The 25,068-nt window shown below is 38.7% G+C and overlaps 1 protein-coding gene across 6 annotated transcripts in view; it reads right to left on the reverse strand.

The window, feature by feature from the left end:
• RHBDD1 (rhomboid domain containing 1) overlaps nucleotides 1–24,781 on the reverse strand; it is a 115,181-nt gene extending 90,400 nt beyond the window's left edge. The window contains exons 1-2 of one of the 6 annotated variants that reach the window (XM_045559482.1): nucleotides 24,693–24,781; nucleotides 152–667 (exon numbers count right to left, since the gene is read on the reverse strand). In XM_045559482.1, the coding sequence (XP_045415438.1) occupies nucleotides 152–584 (433 nt within the window). In that variant the 5' untranslated portion in view covers nucleotides 585–667; nucleotides 24,693–24,781. Of the gene's footprint in view, nucleotides 1–151; nucleotides 668–10,391; nucleotides 10,413–15,374; nucleotides 15,544–22,349; nucleotides 22,371–23,168; nucleotides 23,187–24,042; nucleotides 24,528–24,692 lie in introns of those variants that run through there. The other 5 variants (XM_045559484.1, XM_045559485.1, XM_045559487.1 and 2 more) reach the window with 5 other exon arrangements.
• Nucleotides 24,782–25,068: the final 287 nt, after the last annotated feature.

Below are 25,068 nucleotides of genomic sequence, written 5' to 3' on the forward strand. Positions count from 1 at the left end.
TACACTCCAATCAGTCTCCTCTTCAAGATGCAAGCCCCAGCAGCCCTTAACCACTCAGAATTTAGTTTCCTCATCACATCTTATAAAATGACAGCAGCCACACGCCCTCGCTGCCTTCAGGCATGCTGCCTCACAGATTGGTCTGCCTTACCTGAGAAACCTACGGCACAGTTCCTTCTGAACTCAGGCTCATCCATAAATTCAGCAAGAGCAAACTGCAGGAGCAGGTACACCACCCCAGTGAGTAGGGAAAATGTGGTGATGACATAGGCAAACCATCTACTTCCCAGTCTTCTTTCCAGATTTATTCCTTTCCAGAGCATGGACGCCATGTTGAAGTACAAATGCCAGTCGTCGGCATGGTGAAGGGGAGAAAGCAGCAAACGCTGCCAGTCTTTATACTGGTAACACTTCTCCACGCTGAGGCAGGAGCTGTGCAGCGGCTTCAGGGGGCTCAAGAACAGCCAGATGTTGAGAGCCAAAGTTGCTAGGGTGACAGGTGGAATATTGTTGATCCCAACGTGGAAGATTTGAGACAGGAGCAGAATAAGCCCAGTATTAATCCCTCTTGATCTTCGCTGCATGGTTAGATACCAGGAAGTCAGTCTGATCAAGGAAAAATGTGATCAGGTTTTAGGTATCTGGAGAGGTATACAAACAGCTGAACCTAAAACAAAAAATACATGTGAAAATCTATCAATGAAGAATTAGCAAAATGGTAAGACACATTCAGTTAAAGATGAGACCACACCAGGTATGTCCTACTTCCCGTTCTAACAGAAATATTTATATTCAATGTCTTCCAGGATGCTGGCTGACACACTTCCTCCATTTTACATTCTAAAATAAAAATTTTATTCTAAATCCCAATGCACCAGTTAATAAACAGGTATGATTTCTCTGAAAAACATGTCATGAAATTATAATTTGTCTTCCTTATAAACAAACTTGTAACCTAATCAAAAACTTATAATGATTGTGTGCAAATGTTAAATAATGATTTCTACTCAGACTCCTGGCCAGGATTCTGTACCTCTTCCATTTTTTAAAGAAATATTTAATTTCAATATATTAGAATGAGTTTGCTCCAAAGTTTTTAAATGTCAACAAACAAGTTTTAAGATGTAAGCCTACATTATCTTCTATTCCAATTCCCACATTGCCAGATATCAACTGCCTGAATGTTTTATTTTGAGAACACTTCAGCTTTTAAAAGTTACCTACTATATGCCACATCCTGGACTGAAACAGTCCTTATTTTTTAAGGAGCTCACTTTCCCATAAGAAGTAAACCAACAACTGCCACGTAACGTTCTAAACCCAGTGGGAGAGGGAACCCAGAGTACAGGCACCCGATTCAATCCGAGGTGGTGACATGGTTATGGTCTTAAAGGGTGAACTGGAGTTAAGGACAAGGAGGATTCCATGGCTCAACAGTCTACTTCTCCATCCCCTGGACCTGGGCTGACATTGTGACACGCTTTGGCTGACGGAATGTGGAGGAAGTGACACTACATGAGCTCCAACACTAGGCCTTAAGATGATCTGCAGACTTCTCTCTCTTGAAACCCTCGCCAGTAACCATGTGGACAAGTCTGGGCCAGCCTGCTGGATGATGAAAAAAAGACACAGACTCTAGTCACCCTGATAGTCCTGGCCACTAGCCAGCTACTGCCGCAGAAGCAAAGCTGTGCAACTGAGCCCAGCCTCATTTGCTGATCCACAGGACAGTAAGCCAAAGAAATGATACTTGGTTTACTCCACAGGCTTTGGAGTGGTTTGTTATGCTGTGATTACTAATAAAGAAGGTATCTATCTGCTTTGGAGAGTGTTACCATTTGGATATTTGTCCCCCCAAACTCACTGTGAAGTATGATCCATGAACCTGAAGGTGGGGTCTAATGGGAGGTGTTTGGGTCACAGAGGCAGATCCTCATGAAAACATTAATGCCCTCCTTGGGGGGAGTGAAGGATTGGAGGGGGTGGGGGGAATAAATGAGTTCTCATTCTTATTAGTTCCCATGAGAACTGGTATGTTAAAAAGGGCCCGGCACCTCCCTCCTGGCTCTTGCTACTTCCCTCACCATGCGATTTCTGCGTGGGCCAGTTCCCATGTGCCTGCCACCATGAGAGGACACAACCTGAGGTTCTCACCAGATGCCCAGTCTTGAAACTTACAGCACTGCTTCTCGGCCTTTTGGCTAAGATCAAGTAAAACTCACAGCCAGCAAAACTGTGAGCTAAATAAACCCTTTTTTTTTTTTAAATAAATGTCAAAGCCTTGGATATTCCTTTACAGCGACACTAAATGGACTAAGACAGGGAGGGGCTGGTTTATGCTCATAGGAAAAAGCTAATAACAAAAGAGAGGGTGACAGAGACAGACTAAAGATACAAGAGATAAATAAAAAGAATCAAGTGCTTTGGGGGAAAGATCCTTTTTAACAGAAAGAAAAAACATTTAATGTATCAGGTAGATATGGGTAAATAGGCAAATTAGGGGATGGAATGCTGAAAAAGTTATCATCTAGTGGTTTCTGTTTTCTGTATGCACATTTACTGGCCCTCAACTAAAGATGTAAGTCACACTGATTCTCTAAGGATTCTAACTTAGCACGCTGGACACTGCATGGGCTTTGGAGTAAAAAAGGGCAGGATTCTCCTACTGACTAGCTCTGCAAGAGAAGGAAGATCACTTAAACTTTCAGAACTTCAATTTCTTCACTTTAAATTAGGAATGGTAACACCTCTTTCCCAGGATTACTGTAAGATGCTTGGAACAAAAGATGTGCTGAATAAATGGTAGCTACTATTTTCATTTCTATAAAGTAATCTCATTTATGTGAAAATTAAGTCCTTTGCAAATGGTAAATCGTAATAAGGCTCAAATATACTACCTACACCCCCATATGAATTCTTATCAACACTGCACCAAAGTAATGCCTGGAAAAAACTATGCATACATACACATGTGTGTGCATATGCATATATACACACATACATATAATTAACCATACACACACATTCACACACACATTCTACCCCCATAGCATAACCCAAGTTTCTTTATTGCTATGGGTTGTTATTATTGTCGCTCTGTAGCATTCTTATGAACTAGAGAATTTAATGAAATTTCAGCTGAAATGCTCCCAAATAATTTTGGAGAAATGGTCTATATTTTTCACATTGGAACTCAAGTCAATTTTCATTTCTCCACCTATTGTGACTTTTTTCACTTCCCCTTGTTTTATATATATATACACACGCATATATGCATAAATATGCGTATTATATATATCAAACATCATTACCTGTAATAGGAGCAATGAAAAAATATGGCCTCAGCTTATAAGAAATCACAAAATAAACCCTTCAACATCAGTGCAAACAGTGTCGTCCTATGATGCTGAGCTATATGTAGCAGGAACTAAAAACTAATTACATCTTTCAGAAAGTTTCCCCTCAATGGGAATCATTAGTGATGAAGAGCATAAACAAAAGGATATAATTTCCCTGTCTTACTTCACAGCATGCATCCAGGCTCACGTTACACTTTGCCTTACTTCTGGCCAAATCCAAGGTCTCTTTCCATGTGCATCCCTTCTCTCCTCCCAGCTCTACCTGCCCACAGCTGACTGCTCCTGCTCCCGCTCCCAAGGAACACCTTGCTCTCCTGAGGCTTCCCCTCTCCTTCCAACTCCCTTTTCTCTGCTGTTCAGTCTTCCTCTATCTTTATTCTCCCCTGCACACACTCAAGGACTTCCCCTCTCATGGTTTCTATAATTCTTTTCATTAGGATGATTCCCAAGTTTGTATTTTTCAGCCTTGATTTCCTAGCAGGTTTCAGAGACATAATCTTATAGGAAGAATACAGTCTGCCCGATGTCTTGGTTTCTAAAAACTGAATTATCCTTTCTCACAGAATGATAATTCAGCCACTTCTTCTTTCACTCATCTATTTAATAAATATCAAGTGCCAAATGCATGCCAGCCCCTGTACCAGGCACTGGAGCTACAGCCAAGAACAAAAATTTATAATCCCAGCCCCTGAACATCCTATTTCTATTTGTTGAAAGGAAATAAAAATATTGGCTGTAGGAAATCAAAAGAAAAATTATGTGGTTCAACTTCTTAATGAATGTACCCTTAATGAGAAGGAAGATATAACCAAAGCCAACATGAAAAGTGCATAAATATCTTTTGGACTGTACTTCAAAAACAAATACCACTAGAGTAACACTGTAGGTAGAACATAGTTTTGAGTTTTAAGTAGCAAAGATAAAGCTGTCCTATTTTATAACAACTATATAGCCTAGTTTCCTTCCTAATAAGTTATCAAGTCAGTGAGCCATACAAGTAAGGGATGCAGCCTGTTACAAGGTAATCTAAAATAATCTAACTGGTCCAGGTAAAGATCAAATCTGTAACTTGACCTTTTGGGTCAGGCAAGCATAGATCTAGGAACACCAAGGAAAATAGATCGCAGTAAGTAAGCGCTGACTATAAAATGAATAATCTCCTACCCATCATATACACAGAAATTTTTAGAGTTATGTGCTGTATGAGAGACCACAGAGGTATCATTAGTTATAGTAACTTATCTGTGAACTGGAAACCTATGTGATCAGTTTGGTTTTGGAAGTGGTTTATGTATCTGACTTGTACCCAGACCATAAGCCAGTTACCAGAGCTCAAGGAAGAGAAGGCCAGTCCCTGCACTCCCCTAACTCATAAGCACATCCTCCCTTACAGACTCAACACGCCCCAAACTGAACACTGAACTATCCCTTCCAAATCAGCTCCTCCTCTCACGTTTCCCATCTCAGGACATGAATCTCCATCTATCCAGTTGCTCAGGTCAAAGGTGTAGGAAACATCCTTGACACGTTCTTCACCCTCATCACCCTGCTACTGCCAAATCCTATCCATCAAGTTTTGTTAACAGTTTTTATCAATCTACTTCTTTCTAGCTCTAGGGCCACTCCTCTAGTCTAGGCCACCATCATAACTTGCCTGGTTATAATAAAATCCAGCCAGCTGGATTCTCTGTTTCTCCTCTGATACTCACCAGCCATTTTCCATCACTGCTCAGAGTAATCTTACAGAAATCTGAAGCTGGACTCCCGGGCAGTAAACCTTCAGTGGTTTATTCTCACACCAAGTACGAAGCCCAAACTCCTCCCCATAACTATATGCTTGTTAGCACAAGTGCCCTGCCCACCCCTTCAGTATCATTGGTCTCATCTCACGCCAGTCTCTGCTCAGTTGCTATGCTCCAGCTACACAGGTTCTCCCACATAAGAGGCTCCAAGACTGTGGCATAATAGCTGAAGGCAAAAATTACCTGTTTTCAGTCACCAAGAGTACCCAGAGCCACCATGTGATCACTACAAACACACAGTGACTAGCATATGGTACAGGCTTAACAAGTACAGTCATTCCTCAGTATCCATGGGGATTGGTTCCAGGACCCCCCTTGGATACCAAAATCCATGGATACTTAAGCCCCTTACATAAAATGGTGCAGTATTCACATGTAACCTGCGCACATCCTCCAGTATACTCTTAATCATCTCTAGCCTACTTATAATACCTAGTACAATGTAAATGCTATGTTAATAATTGTTATATTTTATTTTTTAGGGAATAATGACACAGAAAAAAGTCTGTATGTGTTCAGCACAGATGCAACCACCCATATTTTTTCCCAAATATTTTCAATCTGTGGTTGGTTGAATCCATGGATGTAGAACCCATGGATATGGACAGCTTACTGTATTTCCCAAGTGACTCAAAATTAGTATTTTTTCATGTATCTTTCGTCATTATACAATAGATAAGACTGATTAAGAAGGTCTGAATACCTATACATTCATCTTTCAGTATTTTTCCTGCAATTGTAACAATTTTTCCCATAGCACTATACATATTATTTCACTTAGTATTTTTAGTTTCATACAGTGTTTACAGTATTTATCCCTACTTTATAAAAATAAACCTCTGATTGATTTAAAATGTATTGATAAGTTACTTTGCTAGAACTGTCTGACAAAAAAAAAATAGCATTTTAATTATGTAGTAATACACACTAGATAGCACTATATCAAGGTCATGGCAGACAGAAATGAGAGATTTATTGAAATATTGATAGGAAAATTAGCCATATTTACTTTTAATGAGAAATTAAAAATTAAACAGGTATATAATAAGAAAAACTAAGCAGCTAGAACAAACAAAAGAAACTGAATTCATAACTTGGGAAACCAATGTGTCTCAAGGGGGAGAGAAAGGAGTAAAAACGGAAAAGGAACTAATTACAGTGATTTTCAATTCTACTTACAAAGCAGAAAATATTTCATCATTATCATTTACCAAGGCAGTATATATCTCAATTTTCAGATTTAAATGTTCAATAAGAATTGAGCCCATTAAATTGCAAAAATATATACCAGTTATAAATTCTACTCACAATTTGGTGTCTGATACTAACCAAATTAATTTCACAAGAAGGGAACCACAGAGTCTTAATGGGAGTAATCAAATGCTGTTCTGAAGATTGAAACTTCCATATTATTGTAAGTGCAACAAATCTTAAAATCATTCACTAAAATCTTCTTAAATTGTGTGGGCTTTTCTTCTTCCCTTCAAGGAAAGGTTTATCGCTATTTGAGATAGATTAATGCTATGTCATTACTACTATTTTTAAGGCTTTAGCAACTTTCATTTAACAGTTTCAAATATTTTAACTATATGCTCTAAAAAATCATAGGGGAAAAGGTATGTTCCAGTCACTGGCATGTATTTATCAAAGGCCTGCTATCACTCAGGCTCAGTACTTTGCTGACAGTCCCCGACTTTCCAGATGCTTAAGCTTTCATTTTTTTTACATTGAGATATAATTCACAAATCATAAAATTCACTCTCTTAAAGTAGACAATTCAGTTGTTTTTTTTTTAATATTCACAAAGTTGTGCAAACATCACCAGTACCTAATTCTAGAATTTTCATGACCTCAAAAAGAGACTCCATACTTATTAGCAGTCACTCCCCACCCCACCTTCTCCCAGTGCCTGGCAACCACTAATCTACTATCTCTATGAATTTGCCTATTCTGGAAACTTCACATAAATGAAATTATATAACATGCAGTCTGTGCTTGGTTTATTTCCCTTGGCATAATGCTTTCAAAGTCCATCCATGTTGTAGCACATATCAATACTTCATTTTTTTATAGTTGAGTAATATTTCATTGTATAGATATACCACATTTTGTTTATCCATTCATCAGTCAATGGACATTTCAGTTGTTTTCACTTTTTGGCTATAATGAATAATGAACATTCATGTACAATTTTTTGTATAAACATGTGTTTCAGTTCTCTTATCTAACAGTGAAATTGCTGGGTCATACGATAACTCTATGTTTAACTTTTTGAGGAACTGCCAAACTGTTTTCCAAATTTCTACACCATTTTACATTCCCTCCAGCTGTATAAGGGTTCTAGTTTCACCACATCCTCAACTTGTTTCTATCCATCTTTTTGATTATAGCCATCATAGTGGGTATGTAGCGGTACCGATTTGCATTTCCCTAATGACTAATGATACTGAGCAAATGCTTAAATTTTCATTGCTTAAAATACAATACAAACACACACATGTTCACACACACAGACCCACACACTTTCTCTACAAGAAATTATTTAAAAAGCTCAGGCCAAGTGAAAGCTTCAGAAAGAAAGGTGAAACCACAAACAAACCATCCTGGTTAAAATGCAAAGACCAAATTCCTACAGCCCCCTGTGGTATGATATATTGGAAGGGAATGTGAATGTATCAATAGCAGGACATGGCTTAGGCCAACATATTCGACTGTATTTTGAAAGAAACGGGGTTAGTGTGCTTTATTACTGCAAACAAAATAAAAATGCTATGAAAATGGGAAATTATTTATACTAAACAAAAAAAATCGCTCTGCTTTTTTAATTACAATAGGAAATTAGTGTACCACAAATAGCACATTAACTCAAAGTATACACAAAATACTAGATGCATTTTTTTTTCTCTTATTCTGTTTCGGTACCATCTCCTTTCTCTAGGAATAAATTGAAGGGGAGCATTTCTTCTCACTCCTGTAACTCTCACAGGAATATTATTCATTTGTGGCTTTTAAGTCCAAAGTTAAGTAATTGTTTTCTATAGTTGTTACTGTAGAGCCAATGGATGAGAACTTTTTAGTCCAGCACAATAACAATAAAAGTCTTTGTTCTTCCAATGAAACTTCTTAGCATAATTTTATTTTTCCTAAAAAGTATTAGCTTCCTTAGGCCCCAAAAGAACCCAATTATAAAATGCAGATTTTCAAGATATTTCTAAAAATAAGAAAATGATACAGTATAATATACATTTGTATTTGGTGAAAAACAAGATTAACTGAACATTTGCAAAGTAATCTGTTTCCTCTTTCCAAATACATAAATGCATTTCAAAAAGCTTTGCTATATGCAAAACATAGTTGTATGAATAACATGCAAATTATGCTTTTAAAACTTAATATTTAAATATTAAATGTAATAGCAGATGGTTTGGCTTCACATCATTACACCGTGTTCAATTTACCAGAATGCATTTTCTACCTGAATTGATTAGTAAATAGGGAGTCCTGGGGGTACAGTGAGGAATTTTCGTCAGATAGTATAATCAGTTGATGACAAGTTGCACATAAACGACATAGTTTTCTGGCTATCTAAATCTGTTAAATGGCTTCATGACGATAAAATCAAAGAGAATCAGAGTAGGGCTCTCTGTTTTCTTATTTCTCATTAATGGCAGAGATACAAAGAAATGAAGATAATCAAATGAATGAAAACTGACTTCATGAATAAAAAATGAAACTGGAATCAAATTATATTAGGAAGGTAATGGGAATCAGTCTTTATGAATATTGTGACACTCTCAGTAATTATATTCCAGTGTCTATTCATGGAAATATCTACAACTTGGACTTTGTTCCAGAATAAATTGGGAATTGAAAGCATTTTCTCCTGGTTCTCCAACCTTATACACTTCATCGTTATAACCACATTAAGAAACTGTCTCCCCCAGCTTGACACAACCATTAGACTTATCTCTCTAATGCCAACTGGCTGGTATCTTTCTGATTTTAAGTTATTAGGCCTAAAGTTTTTAAGACATAAGCACTCCCTGTACAGTCTCTCCAGGTGAACACAAATACAAAATTTCTGATTCCTTAGTGGGACAATGTCCAATTGTCTTTCATAACAGCCCGCCTTAAGTATAAATGCCATCCATGTGGAAGGCACACATAGGCAAAATACATCACCTCTGGGGAGTTAGGATTTAAGACCACTAAACAGACACAAGAAGAACATTCCAGACAAGTAAGCAACCATTACTAAAGGCAAGTAGAACCCACCAAAGGCAGGTCTTTGTCACCTTACTGTTCTTAAAAGAACAGTGTCACAGTTAACAGAATGGATTCTGGAGCCAAATGAACTGGGTTCAAATTCTGCCTTAACTGCTTAGGAGCTATATGACCTCAGGTAAGTTCTTGTTCAACCTATGCCTCCGTTTCTTCACTTATAAAATAGATACTAAATAATAAGAACTTCATAGAATTGATGGGTAACACATGCAAAACATTTAGCATAATGCCTGAAACATAGTACGTTTTAAATAAGTACTAGCTGATTTTAAATCTTTATTACTATTATCATCATCATCTGATCAACTTTAAGCTATTCAGCCCAAGAATCAAGGTCTTATAATATTTACATGCCTTCCAATAATAACTAAATTTATGCAATTATAGTTTAAAAGTAGTTATGTATAATTTGTTTCAATTCATTTAATTCTCACAATCCTGTGAAGTCAAAATTAGTTCCATTTTATCTACTAGCTGGTCTACCCAGCACTTGCCCAGAAAATCACTTAACTCTCTTACTACTCTTAGGCATGCCTATCAAGTCGCCCATATGAGGAGTAGCTTGATGAAGCTTCTCTGCCCTTAAGACTTTCTGGGGACGTTATAATTTCAGGCCTCAGCTTCCTCTGTCCAAGGTGCTTAATATAAGCAAGGCCATCTCCATCGATGGGCCGTCCCATGAGCTCTCCCACCACCAGAGGTCACCAAAGTGAATTTCATACACACATCCCATAGCTTATATTTTGTGCCCAGTTTAGTGAAAAACCTTCCAGCAGTTTTGGCATGAAACACTGAAAGAGAGACAGAAATTCCATTTTTCGTATACAGATAAAGATACCAAGATGACAATGCCCTTACTGGATGATGAGGACTCCAACTCATCCCACCACAAAGTGCTGCTCCTCTGACAAGCCCTTCAACTGTCTCTCCCAGCTGCAACCCTTACCGCTTCTGTCCATGCCTGTGAATGGCCCCAGCAGCCCAGCCTGCCCATCGCTCAAGAAAGCCAAACGGCACATTCTGCACTTCCACAGCATGTAACAAACAGCTAAAATGCCTGTAAGAAGTTAAATAAAAATCTTTTGAAATTCTAGGCTGTAATCTAGAGGCAGGCCAGGAAATAGCTCAATGTTCTGCTTCATGGCCAATATTTTATTACTTAAGTCACTAGACTAGGAACACTTAGAAGAGATGTCAGCTACTTTCCTTTCACGTAAATGCTTCTTGGAGGATAAACTGAAGTTTGAGAGAATTTTTTAAAAGTACTATAAAAAGGACCAAAACAATGTTTCATTTTAGCTCAACTTCTATCTGTAATATATAGTGCAAAATTTAATTAGAATTTAATAATGTGAGAAAAAGGTGATTAAAACTATGAAGATTTTAATGCTTACCATTTAGCAAAAAGCTTCCTCCTACAAAAAATAATACCTTACCAAAAGAGAGAATGTGGAGCAGTAAGTTTTACGTTAGATACTGCTTTTGGCAGTTGTCTTCATTCAGGCTGCTAAAACAAAGTACCATAGACTGTATGGCTTATAAACAATAAAAATTTATTTCTCACAGTTGTGGAGGCTCAAGTGTGAGATCAAGGTGGTCGGGCTCTGGTGAGGGCCATCTTAACAGGTTGCCAACTGCTGTCTTTTTTGCTGTATCCTCAAGTGGTGGAAAGAAGGCAACAGAGCTCTGTGAGGCCCCTTTCATAAGGGCACTCATCCCATTCGTGAGGGCTCTACACTCACGACCTAATAACCTCCCAAAGTCTTCAGCTCCTAGTACCATCACATTGGGTACTCCAGAATTGCCAGAATTTTTGGAGCCATCGCATGCAGACATTTTTATAAAATTTATTTTTGTAAACACAAAAATTACTGAGGCTAAACAAAGATGGTAGCTATAAAAAGGGAAATTTAAACTAAACCTAAGAAAGTAGCTTCAAATGATAAAATCATCCCTTCTAAGCCATAGAAATGCACGCCCAAGGTAATAAATAGAATCACCAAAGTAAACTATCAAGTGAGGACCTGATAATCAGTCAGTTCTATCCTAGGGATTCAACAACATTCAAGAAGTGTTAAGACTGATTTACAGTGTTTATGGAAAGCTTAGATCAATTTCACCTAAGAGGAAATTATGGCACAGTAGAAAGTGTATATAGTTAAACAAAACTTCAGCTTCTGCCCTGGCCTTGCCACTGAGGAGAGGGGTAAAATGGCCCAAGAACTAAAGATAAAACAAGCAAACAAAAAACCACCAACACCTCCACAACCAAGCTTTTCTACTACACTGACCACTGGCTCTTGTGGGTAAAAAATCCCAAGGAACTACCTGTTAGTTCCAGGCAAAGGCAAAAGGCAGAGGAAAGGAATTGCAGATTTAGGAAATGCTACAAACTAGTTTCAACAGCAATAGCAACAACAACAAAAGGGTACATGTGTCAGTTTAATGTCAGTTACATTAAATTACATAGAGGAAAGGAAATTAAGATTCACAATTCATTCATTCGGAGGGACTAGGTACTTTTGTCAAAGTGGAAAAAACGATGAGACCTTGGTAGTGGTCAGCAATGTGCAGGGGTCACCAAGCAATTTGGAAACTTGAGGTTAAGAAAAAGCAAAGGCAATAAAAAAGGAATTGGAGAGGCTATTCCCCAGGGAAGGAGGCACTTCCTCCTCTACTTTTGCCAGCTGTCTTGGTTTGGTTCTGCTCCTACTGATTTGGCTCTTAGCTTTGTGGTCTTGGATATCCAAGATCATCAACCTCCTGAATGACCAGTTTCTTTAAGTTGAGTTGGATCATTAAGTTGCTTTGCAGCACACAGACCTCAGAAAGTCTAAGTTTAGTCTTAAGACTGAAACGTTCTTCCACCCCAAACACACACACCCCCAATCACACAGAGACACAGGTGGAGAAAGACATACAGACCCACAGAGAGAAACAGAGGAATCTATCATTTTTTCCTGGTGCAAGAAAGTTTAATTTATTCCTACCTGGAAGAGGCTAAATTTTAGTAAGATCATCAATGGGACCAGTCAGCAAATAACATAGTAACCATCTTCCAGAGGTATCAGGTTCAGAAGGGAAAAAAAGATAAAGAGCACGGCATTGTTCCTTGTTCCAAAGAGGTTAAGAAGTTGCTTTGATCATGCCCTACACATAATCAGAAAGGAAACAATGCTTCACCCCGAGAGGGTAACGAAAGATTTAGACTTAGAAAAACACAAGTAAAGCAGTAGTACAGAACTAGCCTCGCTTTCCTTTTATCATGGCTACCAAAGAAGTCTGACAGAAGATTTTATAGGAAGCAGGAGTCCTTTTATGCACACAAATACTTTTATTCATTCACTTTTGCCCATTTGCTGTGTGGATTTCACACAATCTCACTGGAATCACCGAGAACCCTTGGAAAACATACATGGGCACAGGGCTTCTTAAGTCATCTTGTCCTGAATTCCCCCAAGATTAGAATATTAGGAAAGCAGGACAGTGTGAAGGGCCTCTACCTTACAGACCCCACTTGGAATCATGCATGTCCGTGAGAGACCAGGATGGTGCCACCTTGGAAGGGCAGCCGGGTTTTGTTCCTCTCTGAAGTCTCCTAACTCGGAAAAACAACAAAGTTCGAAAATCCAGATTAGGTGGGGACATTCTGATTCTATAAATCCAACCCAAGCAGTTGTTTAAAGAAACCCTTTGTGCAACTTTATAATGGCAGAATCCAGGACCCTTGCTAAAAGCCTTCTTTGAAGCCCCAGAAACTAAACTCGAAACACTGAATATTTAACTTATTTTTTAATTACACTCCTACTACTAGTTTATCAGTCAGATCGTGTTGGCCTTTAGGTGTTTGCTCAGTGCCAAGCGGTGGTTAAGATGGCTAGCTTGAATCAAGCCATTCTTGACTCAAGACCACTTGGCTGGTCTATTAGTTGTGTTAGTTACTTTGAGCAAATTACCTCATCAACCCACATCTGTTTCCCCATCTGTAAAAGGGGTTGGTAGGAGGATTTAATTAGCACAGTCTTAATGAATGCAACTCATTGTTGTTGGTAATATTATTGCACATTACTGTTTCAGTTTGGGCTTCCCCCAGAAGCAAACTCTGAGACAAGGGTCCCAGTGGAAGTTATTTATTTGGGAGGTGACGCATACACGGGTTGGGGAATGGGGAAACAAGACAGGAAAAATGCATGTATTATCAAAAGTTCTGTCACTGTGAGTGACTGGAGCTTAACCTCACTGGGGAACCCTGGGAGCTAGTACAGATAGAGATTGCCCTCACTGTCATCGCTCCAAAGGCTAGTGAGTCTGCCTTGACTCCCTGCCACTTCTACCTTGCCATAGCAGGGAAAGCAGGCATCAGAGGTAGGAGAAAGCACCTGGGCAAAGAACTGCAGGGGCAGAAGACCAGAAGCCTGCCAGAATGCACTAAGGGCAAGGGAATGTGGGCAGGCCCTGAGGGCACTGCTACCACCATGCCCTGGCCTGAGACCCACTCCCCCTACCAACCTATTCACTTCCTTCCCAACCCTCAAAGCCAGCTGCTGCCTGCCACCTTTCTGATAGGTTCCCTGACCACATCAATGCTCACTAATCTCCCAAATGTCTTCTGCATATAAGTTCTGCCAGTGCCAACAGGATGCTAACAGATGACCTTTACCATTACCAAATGGTGTGTTTTCGGTATACCTTGGGGTTTGAAAGCACATGCTCTGGAGTCTAAATTGGTCCCGCTGACTGGCTTTGCCATTAAGAGCTATATGACCTTGCTCAAATCACTTAACCTGGGCTTTAGCTTCCTACTATGTAAAGTGGAATAATAATATTACTAATAGCTAAGCCTGATCCTAAAGTTCTTATAAAAACTAAATGACTTAAAACCTCAAAGTGCTTAGAATGAATGCTAGGTACACAGTAAACACTCAATAAATCACAACTATTGTTTTAATGACTGAAAAGAAATACTCATTTGCTACTAATTTATAATTATTCTAAAATACAGGTCAAAAAGAAAAGTCAAAACCACTGACCAAAAGTTATACACACCCACACTATTAGTTAATCTTTGGTAGTACTGCTCTCAAACTTTAAACTCCCAGGCCCTACCCTGCAAAGCAAGGTTTAACTGAGACGGAAGCCACAAAGAGGCCAAAACTGCTTTTCCATCTTTTAAGAATTACTGGTATATAGGATCACTATCACAAATTTTGCCCCTGAGTTTTGTCAAATCCCCAAAAGCTGCATGGTCAGATCACATCATTTTGCCTTTGAAGAATGACTTTTGCAGAAATGTAACTTAATATTATTAGAGGACTTGACATAGATCTCACCTAAAGAATCATGTTCGCATTGTTCAAAAGCACCACTCACACTTAAATGTTTCATGTGCAAAATCCCACCAGAGCTAGAAAAAGTTTGAGTTTGCCTAACAAATGGAGAGGCTTTCTCCTGCTGAGTGCTACTCAACCATTGGATTATTTGTTATTTTCTTCCCTTTACTACAAGCTTGTGTCTTATGTCATCTAAAACACACACTTTTTGGAAATGGGCAAATAATGTACAATATGTGTCAATACAGAAAATGATAAGTCAATCCAGTTCAGAGAAGACCTTATGGAAGTTTCCTCACCAGAGCCAGGGTCTGAAAGATAAAAAGTGGATAAAAGAAGGAAAGGTATTTTAAAGAGAGGAAATGCCTTACATGTGCTCTTAGCATAGAGACATGAAATACGATGATGTTTAGAGAAGTGATTAGTCTGGTCAGTTCTGCTATAATGCTTGTTTAGAAATGACAAAATTTGCTCAAATGCAACCGGTATATTAGGGAACAATTTGAGTACAATGCAAATCTCACATTTGATGCATGTGGAAAACTGCACCCAGATGAAGCAAACTACATAGAAATTCACAAAATGTACACTTTACCCACCTCAAACATCTATCAAGTACTTCAGTTCACAGAGTATATTATGAATTATATCCATCCACATGTGTAGTTTCAACTTTCGGTCCAATTTCAGATAACCCTTCTTCCACCACTTGACAGTAAACCACCAGCTGCAATCCTTCTGACAATTATTTCTACAAGCAAAAGTCAGGACTTTTTGAATGTAAAGTGCCATACTTACTGGAGTACTTACGTATTTCTTAACAATTTAACATGTGTAAAACTGTGCTACCATTTTATATCTTTTGTTTTAACATGCCACTGACAAAGTTTCTGACTTTTAGGTGCCTAACACCCTTTTCCCCAAGATCTCTGGTTTTTATTGAATGATTTCACATAGTGTGGTGGTTTTTAGGAATGCCAATGCCACATTCTAGCAGAGCTGATCGTACCACTAGAATAGAGCACATGCAAGGGAGCATAGCCCGACACCTTGGAGTGCTGGTCGTTAGCCATCATTAGCTTACTTCTACTCCACATCTTACTCTTACATTCCCACTCTTTAACAAAACCCGCCAAAGTGAGGTTCCCATCACTCAAATTTTCAAAATATCACATGTTCTTAATTTTCTTGGATGAATTAGAATAAAAGGGAATAAATTATATCAAATATGCCATTATTTTTCCCCCTTGCGACTTCTCTATTAGAAGTTGTTTTACCTTCCTTCAAACAGAATTTAAAAACAAGATTCATTTAATTTTGGCATGTGTTTACTTGACTGTATATGTCCTAAATGCACCAGGGTTTCATGTTTGATTATAGCTATTCAAGGATACAGACAACATTTGTGTTTGGCCAGATGCTTTTAGTAACAGAAATAAGTATAATATTCAGTTTGAGTGTATAATCCTGACCACCAATTTCAACAAAGAAGTAATGGAAGAACAAAAATAAGAGCCCAAGATCAGATGTTCTGACAACAAATGCAGCTCGATGAACAAACTGCATTTACATTCACTGTGCACGTTTCACTTCTAGACAGCATACAAGGTCAAACTACTGTCAGCTACAATAAGCTTCTAAACTTCTGGTCAATTACCTAGTTAATAACAAAAGACAAGGCTATGACATCATTACAGTTATAATTAATTTACACAGATCAGCTTCCTGTTAATTAAATACATCTTTAAAAGCATTTAATTATTTCTCACCTAGAAAGCAACATTCAGCTTTGTTAAATGAAAAGCAATCTTGCTGAATTCAACATGAAAGGCTGTCAGGCTGCTCTAAGACATAAAGGACAAAAGGCTTCACATGGCACACTGCTGCAATATAGGAGCTGTTGCCACATTCACAGCAAACAGAAGCACAAGATGATGGATAATACAACCCATTTTAACAGCTTCGGAACATAAAGAAGTTGTCAGGGAACTGAGGGTAAATCAATGGGCTCTGGGAAAAGAAATGTCTCAATGCTTTTTGTCAAAATTATATGCAGGGGCAGCAATGTTAACATGTGCAGTACAGGACAGTAGTTAAGGGCATGGCCCCTGGTAAGAGTTCTGCAATACCCCAGCCATGTGTTTCCCACCTGTAAAAGGAGATAATGAAGGCTCACCTGGATTCATAAGGATTACATGACATTTTATACATATATATAAAAAAATTGTGACATGATAGTTTTTATCCATATAAACAAATAAATTAAAATAAGGTTTAAGATTACAACTTCAAAATCATTTTAAAGTGTTTTCTATAACATGGTAACCAATTCCCATTTTTCAGGACTATGATCCTTACCGTTTAAAGCTGCATCATGTGATTCAATTATTTACATATTTTTTTAAACAGTATAGTAGGTTATGAAGAAACCCAAAAGCTGAAATTATTTTTTAAATTAAATTAAATTTTATAGTAAAATCTCAAACCAGAGATGATTTTGAGAATTTAATGAGCCTCCATTTTAGGAGGCAAAATGTCAGCAGGCAAAATTTTATATTCTCCTCCTTTTTAAAGTGTTACAGTCTTAACAGAAATGATTAGACTATATTTATACATAAAAAATGATGGCTATAAAAGTGAAACTACTAGATTTTGTATATAGTCTTGACTTTTGCTCCACAGCTAGGTGAATTAGTGCCAACTCCAATTCTGACCCATCACCACTTATGATTTCCAGTATCAATCACAAGCCAGTTTCTTCTCTTACAGACCACAAGTTTTAGTGTAATGAGGGCTCATTAAAGTTCTCCGACTGACAGCCCTTCAGACCTAGGCTTTTAAACCAGGAGGCACAGAGGGAACAGCAATGCCAGCATCCCACGATCACTCCCTTCAAGAGGATTTAGGTAGTTTTATTCTCATGTTTGCTCTGCACTAGATTTGTCTACCTGAAGTCAATGAAAAAGTGATAGCTACTACAATCACCACCATCCCCTCCATTTGAATTAATTTCCATATAAGAACTGTCTGTGAATTATTTATGTAACTGAAGTCCTCTCTGCACAAGAACTAGTCAAGAGGAGGAAAAGCACACCAGACTTCAAAGATGTGTTACGTTAGCACAAAGCACACAGGACTTCCACAAATTACTAGTGATAGGGGACACCTTAGGGTTTTTCACCTGCCTTAATGAGCATCAATACCTCATTCCTTCAGTAACAGGAATCCATGCCCCAGCCCATTGGATATGGTCTTGCGGGTCCCCTTTCCTACACTGACTCAAAGGTGACAGTGACCACCAGAGTTAGAATAATAACACTCTCCCTGGAACTTAAAACTTGTGCAGAGACACTAGGACCAACAACTTGTGGAGCTGACACTCAAGAGCATTAACGTGAAGACTTTTCCAAGTCTACTCAAACCTCAAGAGCTCACCTAGCTGTTGACCTTTACCAGGTCTGGTGGTTTGGTTTTTCCATTGATTCTCTGAGCTTATCCATACACTTCAAATAAATTTCTTGTTCTTGACTAAGTTATTTGGATAACTTAGTTAACTTAGATAATGTAGCTTCTGCTGTTTGTAATCAAAGAATCCTACCCAGAATATAGGGCATTTGCAAATGACTGACAAACAGATGCTAGTTTATTTCAAGCATCACCAGCTCTCATTTTCTACTGAGTACAACATTCTAATATATAGGAGAACCAAAACAGGGCGGTTATACTGCCCCTATCTCAAAGGTCTGCTGCAGGCATGCTATTCCTAAAGAAAGAGTGTACAGAGCTAAGGATGTGAGCACAAGAGCAACTTCTGCATAAATAAGGTAAAGGCCTCTCAAAGTCTTCAAAGTCTTATACTTAGTGTATAAACTTGGACACTGGATGAGGAATGTTATCGCAAAAGGAAAAACAGATGGTCTAAAATTTGTCTTCTATTAACAAAGTTGATGTTTTTACAGAATACTTTTAATTACTGAAGTGATTTTCTACACACTCCCTGCCTTTGTACTTCATTGAAAATAAGATTAGTCTACACATTTAATAAAATGTTATCATTTAATGAAAGCTTCTGACTAGAACTTTAGAACCATAAATCATCTAGATTCATTCAGCAAAAAAAGAAAAGAAAAAGAAAAAAATTGAATAACAGGCTTCTTCAATCTCATAGCTTTCAGAAAGGAACATGAAAGTGCTCTGTATACTTCTCTACAGATAGATTTACCCCTTCATTTTTCACCATCATTCATTAACAGACACACATTATCACATTTCTCCAATCATGAGTCTAGAAAAGAAAATCAGTAAGTGTGAAACTATAGCAATAAGCATATGATTTTATATGTCTATACTGCTTCATTTACTAAATATTTGAGCAACTACTAAGTGACAGGCACTATCTTTTCAGGAAACCATAGCCTAGAGAAAGAACCAAAGACACAAATAGCAACATTACCATGTGATAAAAAGATATTCCATGACTTACACTGAATATAAATAGATCATGGAGTATTCAGAAAAAAAAGCAAAAAGGCTGGGGGTGGTGGCTCACACCTGTAATCCCAGCACTCTAGGAGGCCGAGGCAGGAGGATCACTTGAGGTCAGGACTTCAAGACCAACCTGAGCAAGAGCGAGACCTCATCTCTACTAAAAATAGAAAAAATTAGCCAGGAGTGGTGGTATGTGCCTGTAGTCCCAGCTACCCAGGAGGCTGAGGTAGGAGGATCGCTTGAGCCTAGGAGTCTGAGATTGCTGTGAGCTAAGCTGACACCATGGCACTAGAGCCCAGGCAAGAGAGTGAAATTCTGTCTCAAAAGAAAAAAAAAAAGAAAAAAGAAGTTTTAAAGTTTTATAATATATACAGTGTGGAAGAAAAGAGAGAAAGAATAATACAAGGGCAGGCATTAACCTACGGGCAATGGGAAAGAAGATGAAAAGACTCTGGAAAACTCATCAAAAATATTGGAATCATCTTCTAAAAATAAAAAGATTTATTTTAAGTCATCACATGGTTGACATAATAGCTACAAGCTGGAAATTCAGAAAGCTAAAGGGTCCCTTATTAATGCAAAATTAATATGCCTTGAAAGAAAAAAGGAAATTTCCTTCATACGTTGGGGTATGAATGAAGGAAGGAACAACATGGGCAGGGTGCACAATATTCATTCCTGCATTTATTCAAATTTAGAATCACAACTAATTCATTACAACACACATAATTGCAAAATTGCTGGTAGTGGTAACATATAAAAAAGTAGCAGGATTTCTTTCACAGCCTTGCCCAGGAGGCTTTTTACTCCAGGAAAAAAAACCCAAATTATATGTAGCTGGTAACACACACACACACACACACACACACACACACACACACACACCCTATAAATTATTTATATAATACTGAAGTCATTTTAATAGTTATATAAATTTCATTCATTATATCCTGATATTGTGACTTTGGATTAAAAATGCATAAGCAAGTTAACACCCTGGAGAAACAGCTGCTGGTGTAATGACAACATTCCTGGAGTTAAAGCCAGAAGATCTGGGGTCAAATATGGACGCCATCACATACTAGTATGTGGCCTTGGGCAAATCATATAATCGATCCAGCTGAGCTTCTGTTTCTTTATCCATAAACGAGAAAAATTCCACTTACATCCTAGAAACATCGTGAAGAATAAATGAAATAGCATATTACAAGAAACCATGTAACATACCATCAAAGTTTGTTTTTCATTCTCCCTGCCTCTCCATAAAGTAATGAGTCTTTCCCCCCATGGAACTAGACTTTATTGCTTTGTAATTATGATGTGAATGTAACAATGTCCAAGAAACTAGACGGTAAATAACACCAACATGCAAACCTGAATACACACATTGTTTGTTGGCTATCATCTAGATCCCAAGGGGCTCTTGCACACTATCTGCTGTGTCCCAGAAATTTGATACATTTTCTTTTCTGAATACAGCCAAAATTATCTATGGGCTTTGAAATATCACCATCATGATGTTGCACAGAGCAGCTGGTTGATTGAAAGTGACTCCCCCTCCCCCACACTCCAGCTGTCACCAGGAAACCCTCCTCAATGTGTGAAAGAGACAATGTAATATTACCACTACCACCATTAATAACAATCTGACAAATACTTAGCATTTGAAATTATTTTTCTTATGAAAGCTCATTAACTGAAAATTAACTCTTTAAAAAAGAACACTTTACCATACAAATGCAGACCAGCTGCTTTCAGACAACAAAAAAACACGGACTGTAAACACAGGTAATATATCTCCTTTGACTCCTTGTTTCTTTTTCCCTGAGTCATTTGTAATGCTAAACAACAATCAGTTAAAATATAAAATAACTTTTAATAGCAATACAGCTGTCACAACGTGGAGAATTTTTTTTCAAAAAAAAGCTGATTTCTAAAAAATGTACACAGAATCCTGTTTTGTAAAATATAGGTCAGATTGAAGGCTTTTTTTTTTTTTTTAAACAATCATTCACTTCCCTTCATGAGAAGCCATACGTACGTTGGCACTGCTAAAAAACCTGGAAATTGTCTTCAGAACAAGTCTGTGAATCTCACTCACCAGAATTCTTAATGTCATTACTTTTTAGGAATATCTCATGGCCTGAGGATTCCTATTTCACAGATAAAGAGTTTCACATCCAGTTCCCTAGAATCCTAGGTTCCCTGGACATGCCCCTGAACATGACTGCCAAGGATCAAGAGCTCGTGCCCTTCAACCTCACTGCTCTTAAAGCCTCTCAACTCCTGAGTTTTACAGATAAGATTCTGTTTAAGAGGTTCCCTGCATGCATAAATGAATGAATGTATGGAGGACCACTGCTTACATGACTGTAACTGACACATAAAAGGAAATCTATCTTTTCAATAGTTTTTAAGTTTTTAAATATACATGCATATCTAACTTTACATAAATGTATGTTATTTCGTTTTATACTTGGTCCCCACGCCCATGTTACAACATACTAACAAGTAAATAAAACTGAGTCAAGTATTTTCCATGCTCATATATTCATATGCTATTTTATATATATATATATACACAAAAATACATGAGATTTTTAAATCACTTTTTAAAAAATGGAACATAAAACTTTTCACTTTGCTATCATTAAGCATTCACATCTGAAAAAAATATTAGCTATTTCAAGGCTAACAGCATTTTCTTATCCCATCTTTAATGAGATCTCATCTCCCATAACATAGCATCCCCTTCTATAGCTTACTGTCCCCATTAACTAACTGAAGATATTTAAATATTACTCATCCCCTGACCCTAACTTTCACATCAACATCCAAAACAATTGATGGAAGTTGCTCTGTTATGGTGATAAAATTGAAGATACTGTTTTTCTACCACGTTTAGAGTTTTAACTTTTTCCAAGTGTTTTCTCTCTCATTCACAATAATGTAAAAGCTTTGACTATTCACTATCTTTTATTGCTTTAAAAAAAAGCAGTACAGGCAGGTAATAACAAAATTACCTCATTTATAAAAATACTATGAAGAAGTGAATGGGATAAAGTTAGGTTTGGGGTGATAAATACCTTTTTCCCCCATCCAACATGCAACATTTATTGAGCTTCTATGCCTAAAACATGGATGGATATGTTTTACACATTATTTCATTTAATTCAATAGCACACCCTGTGACTTCTACTTTATAGAAGAAGACATGAAAGCTGGGAGGATGTTAATTTGTCTAACAGACACAATCACAACATAGCAGAGGCACGATTCAAAGCAGAGTTTGCCTGACCCCAAACCACTGCTATAGATTGGCCTCTCTGATGTGAAGAACAAAAAAATATTTGAGGCCTTTGAAGAATAAACGTTTCATGATGGGAGAGTGCCAATTTGGTGTAGAGTTAACAAAATTATGTGCAGGAACTGAAATCCAAAGTGACTCACGTTTATCTGAAAACTATCTCACCCAGGATATCCAGGAGCCATGGCCTCAAGAGCAGTGTGCTCTAACCAAAAGGATGTGTTGTACAGGCCATGGTTTGGCACTGACCCTTCTCAACACTGCAATGAGCCTAGGCTTTAGGGAAGCTGCCTCAAATCCTGAGTATTTCTCTTTCTCCCCCTATAATGATCCCCTGAAAAGGGAAAGGAAAAATTGTAAGAAAATGATACATCTGAAAAAATACCACATCTGAAAAAAACAAGAGATTAAAGGCACTCCTGTGATCCTTCCAGAAAATGGAGGTATGAAGGGTGGATATGAGGCCTTCTTTGCTTTGCTATCATGGACCTGTATGACATATGGGAAACAAAGATAAGGACAGAAACATCTTCAGTCTTAGGTTTTGCTTGCAAGTCACTCCACCACAATACTTCTCAACTCTAAAACTAGTGCTTACCTCTGGTCTTTACCAAAGTCTGGGTCAAAAGAAAGTATAACTAAACTGAAAAGAGATCAGAAGGCCAAAGAATTAAAAACTCTTTAACACAATGACTAATGGTATTCATAAAAATACTACAGCCACAAACACACTGATATTAGTCAGTACGTATTGCTACAACTTTTAACTGAATATCCTCCATTCAACAACCTTGACTATATAAACTGAGGATCAAGAGGTAAACAAACAAAATGCCCGCTAAGCACAAGGCATTTACTACAACTTACATATACCCCCATAAAAAATACTTCCAGAATAACCTATGTAGTTACTTTATGCAGTTCTAACAAGTTATTTAATAACTTATCTTTGAACATCTTTTATGTGTGTTGGTGTTAAACACTTTTCCTGCATTTTCACATGGAATACTTCCAGCCCTGCAACTTGTCCAAGGTTCTACATCTAGGACATACTTCACCTCAACTCAAATTCCATTATCTGTGACTCCACAATGGGTGTTCTTTATCACTATGCCAGTAATTCTCAAATTTTAGCACCCAGTTACATTGGGATCAATTGGAAGGCTTGTTAAAATAGATTTCTGATTCAGTTAAGTTTGCAGTAAGATCCAGAAATTTGCATTTCCTGATGCTGCTAATCCAAGGAAAATTTAGAAACCAATGCATTGCTATTCTCCTTTGAAAGATTACTTGCTTTCCTAAGCCAGGCCAGGGCAAATTACAAACCTTTAAAGTGTATTAGAACCAGCAAAAAACAGAAACAAACAAAATGACACATATATGTGAAATTAGACAGACTTTTAAAAAGCAATTTCAAAGAAAAACAGCCAAGCCTGGCTGTCACTGAATGTACTGCAAAGGGATCTACACACCTCGAAAACTGAATCATAACAGGCCATAATTCGTTTTGATAGTAATCCTGAGTCTTCCCGAGTTTGCGCTCAGTTCGGAAACACAAGCATGTGATCCGTTTTTGAAAACATCTATCCAAAGGTTTTTAAGGTGTGGGCAGAAAGGGGTTAAATCCACTTATGTAAATGTTCTGCCCCCTATTAAAACAATTACTGAGGTTAGGACTGGGTTTACCATAGACTCTTGCAGAGAAACAGAAAAGTTACTGCCGAGAGAGCACCTGAAACCTCAAACTGTGTTGCTGATGCAACACAGCTGTAAACTTCCTGCTTCTAAAAGCAATCCTTTAAAACGCCCTCAGAGCCAGCCCCATCCTGGACACACGGTTCCCGGCAAGGTCCAGCGTCCAGCAGAGCTGGGGCGAGGAGGATGGGACCCCCAGTACAGTCTCTGCGGCAAACGCCCTCCCTACTCTCGGACCCACGGAGGACGCCCAGGAGGCGGAGGCTGTGCCTCCAACCCCGCCCTCGCCCCGGCCCCTCTCCCCGATGCGCCGACTGTCGCCTCACAGCCCCCCGCCCAGCCGCCGCCACCTCAGCCCCGAGAAAAGGCCAGAGACGCCGCGCAGAGCCAACGTCGCTAGCCGAGCCAAACAGACGCGGAAACTCACGCTCTCTACGGCCGCCTGCGTCCCCACGTATTCGGGCGCACGTGCGTCATGACGCACAGGCGACCTATCTCCGCGCTCCTGGTTCTCGCGGCTGGCGGGGAGGAGGGCGGAAGCGTGGGCGGCTTTGCGACGCGTCTTGCGCGGGCCAGGTGGGGGAGGGGAGGGCCGTAAAGCGGGCGGCTCGGCCGCGGCGCATGCTCAGTTGTGCGCGCCCACGCTCTGGTCGCGGTGGGCTGGGCCTGCGGACCGCGTGCTGCGGCGGTGGCTTGGAGGGGCTGCGAGGGCGTAGCGGGACAGCGGGACTAGGGCCGCGGGAGAGCGCAGTGAGGAGAGCTTGTGCCCTCGACTCATCCTCCAAGCTCTCGTGAAATGTGGA

Source organism: Lemur catta, chromosome 8 (assembly GCF_020740605.2).
Source record: "Lemur catta isolate mLemCat1 chromosome 8, mLemCat1.pri, whole genome shotgun sequence".
Classification (NCBI taxonomy): Eukaryota; Metazoa; Chordata; class Mammalia; order Primates; family Lemuridae; genus Lemur; species Lemur catta.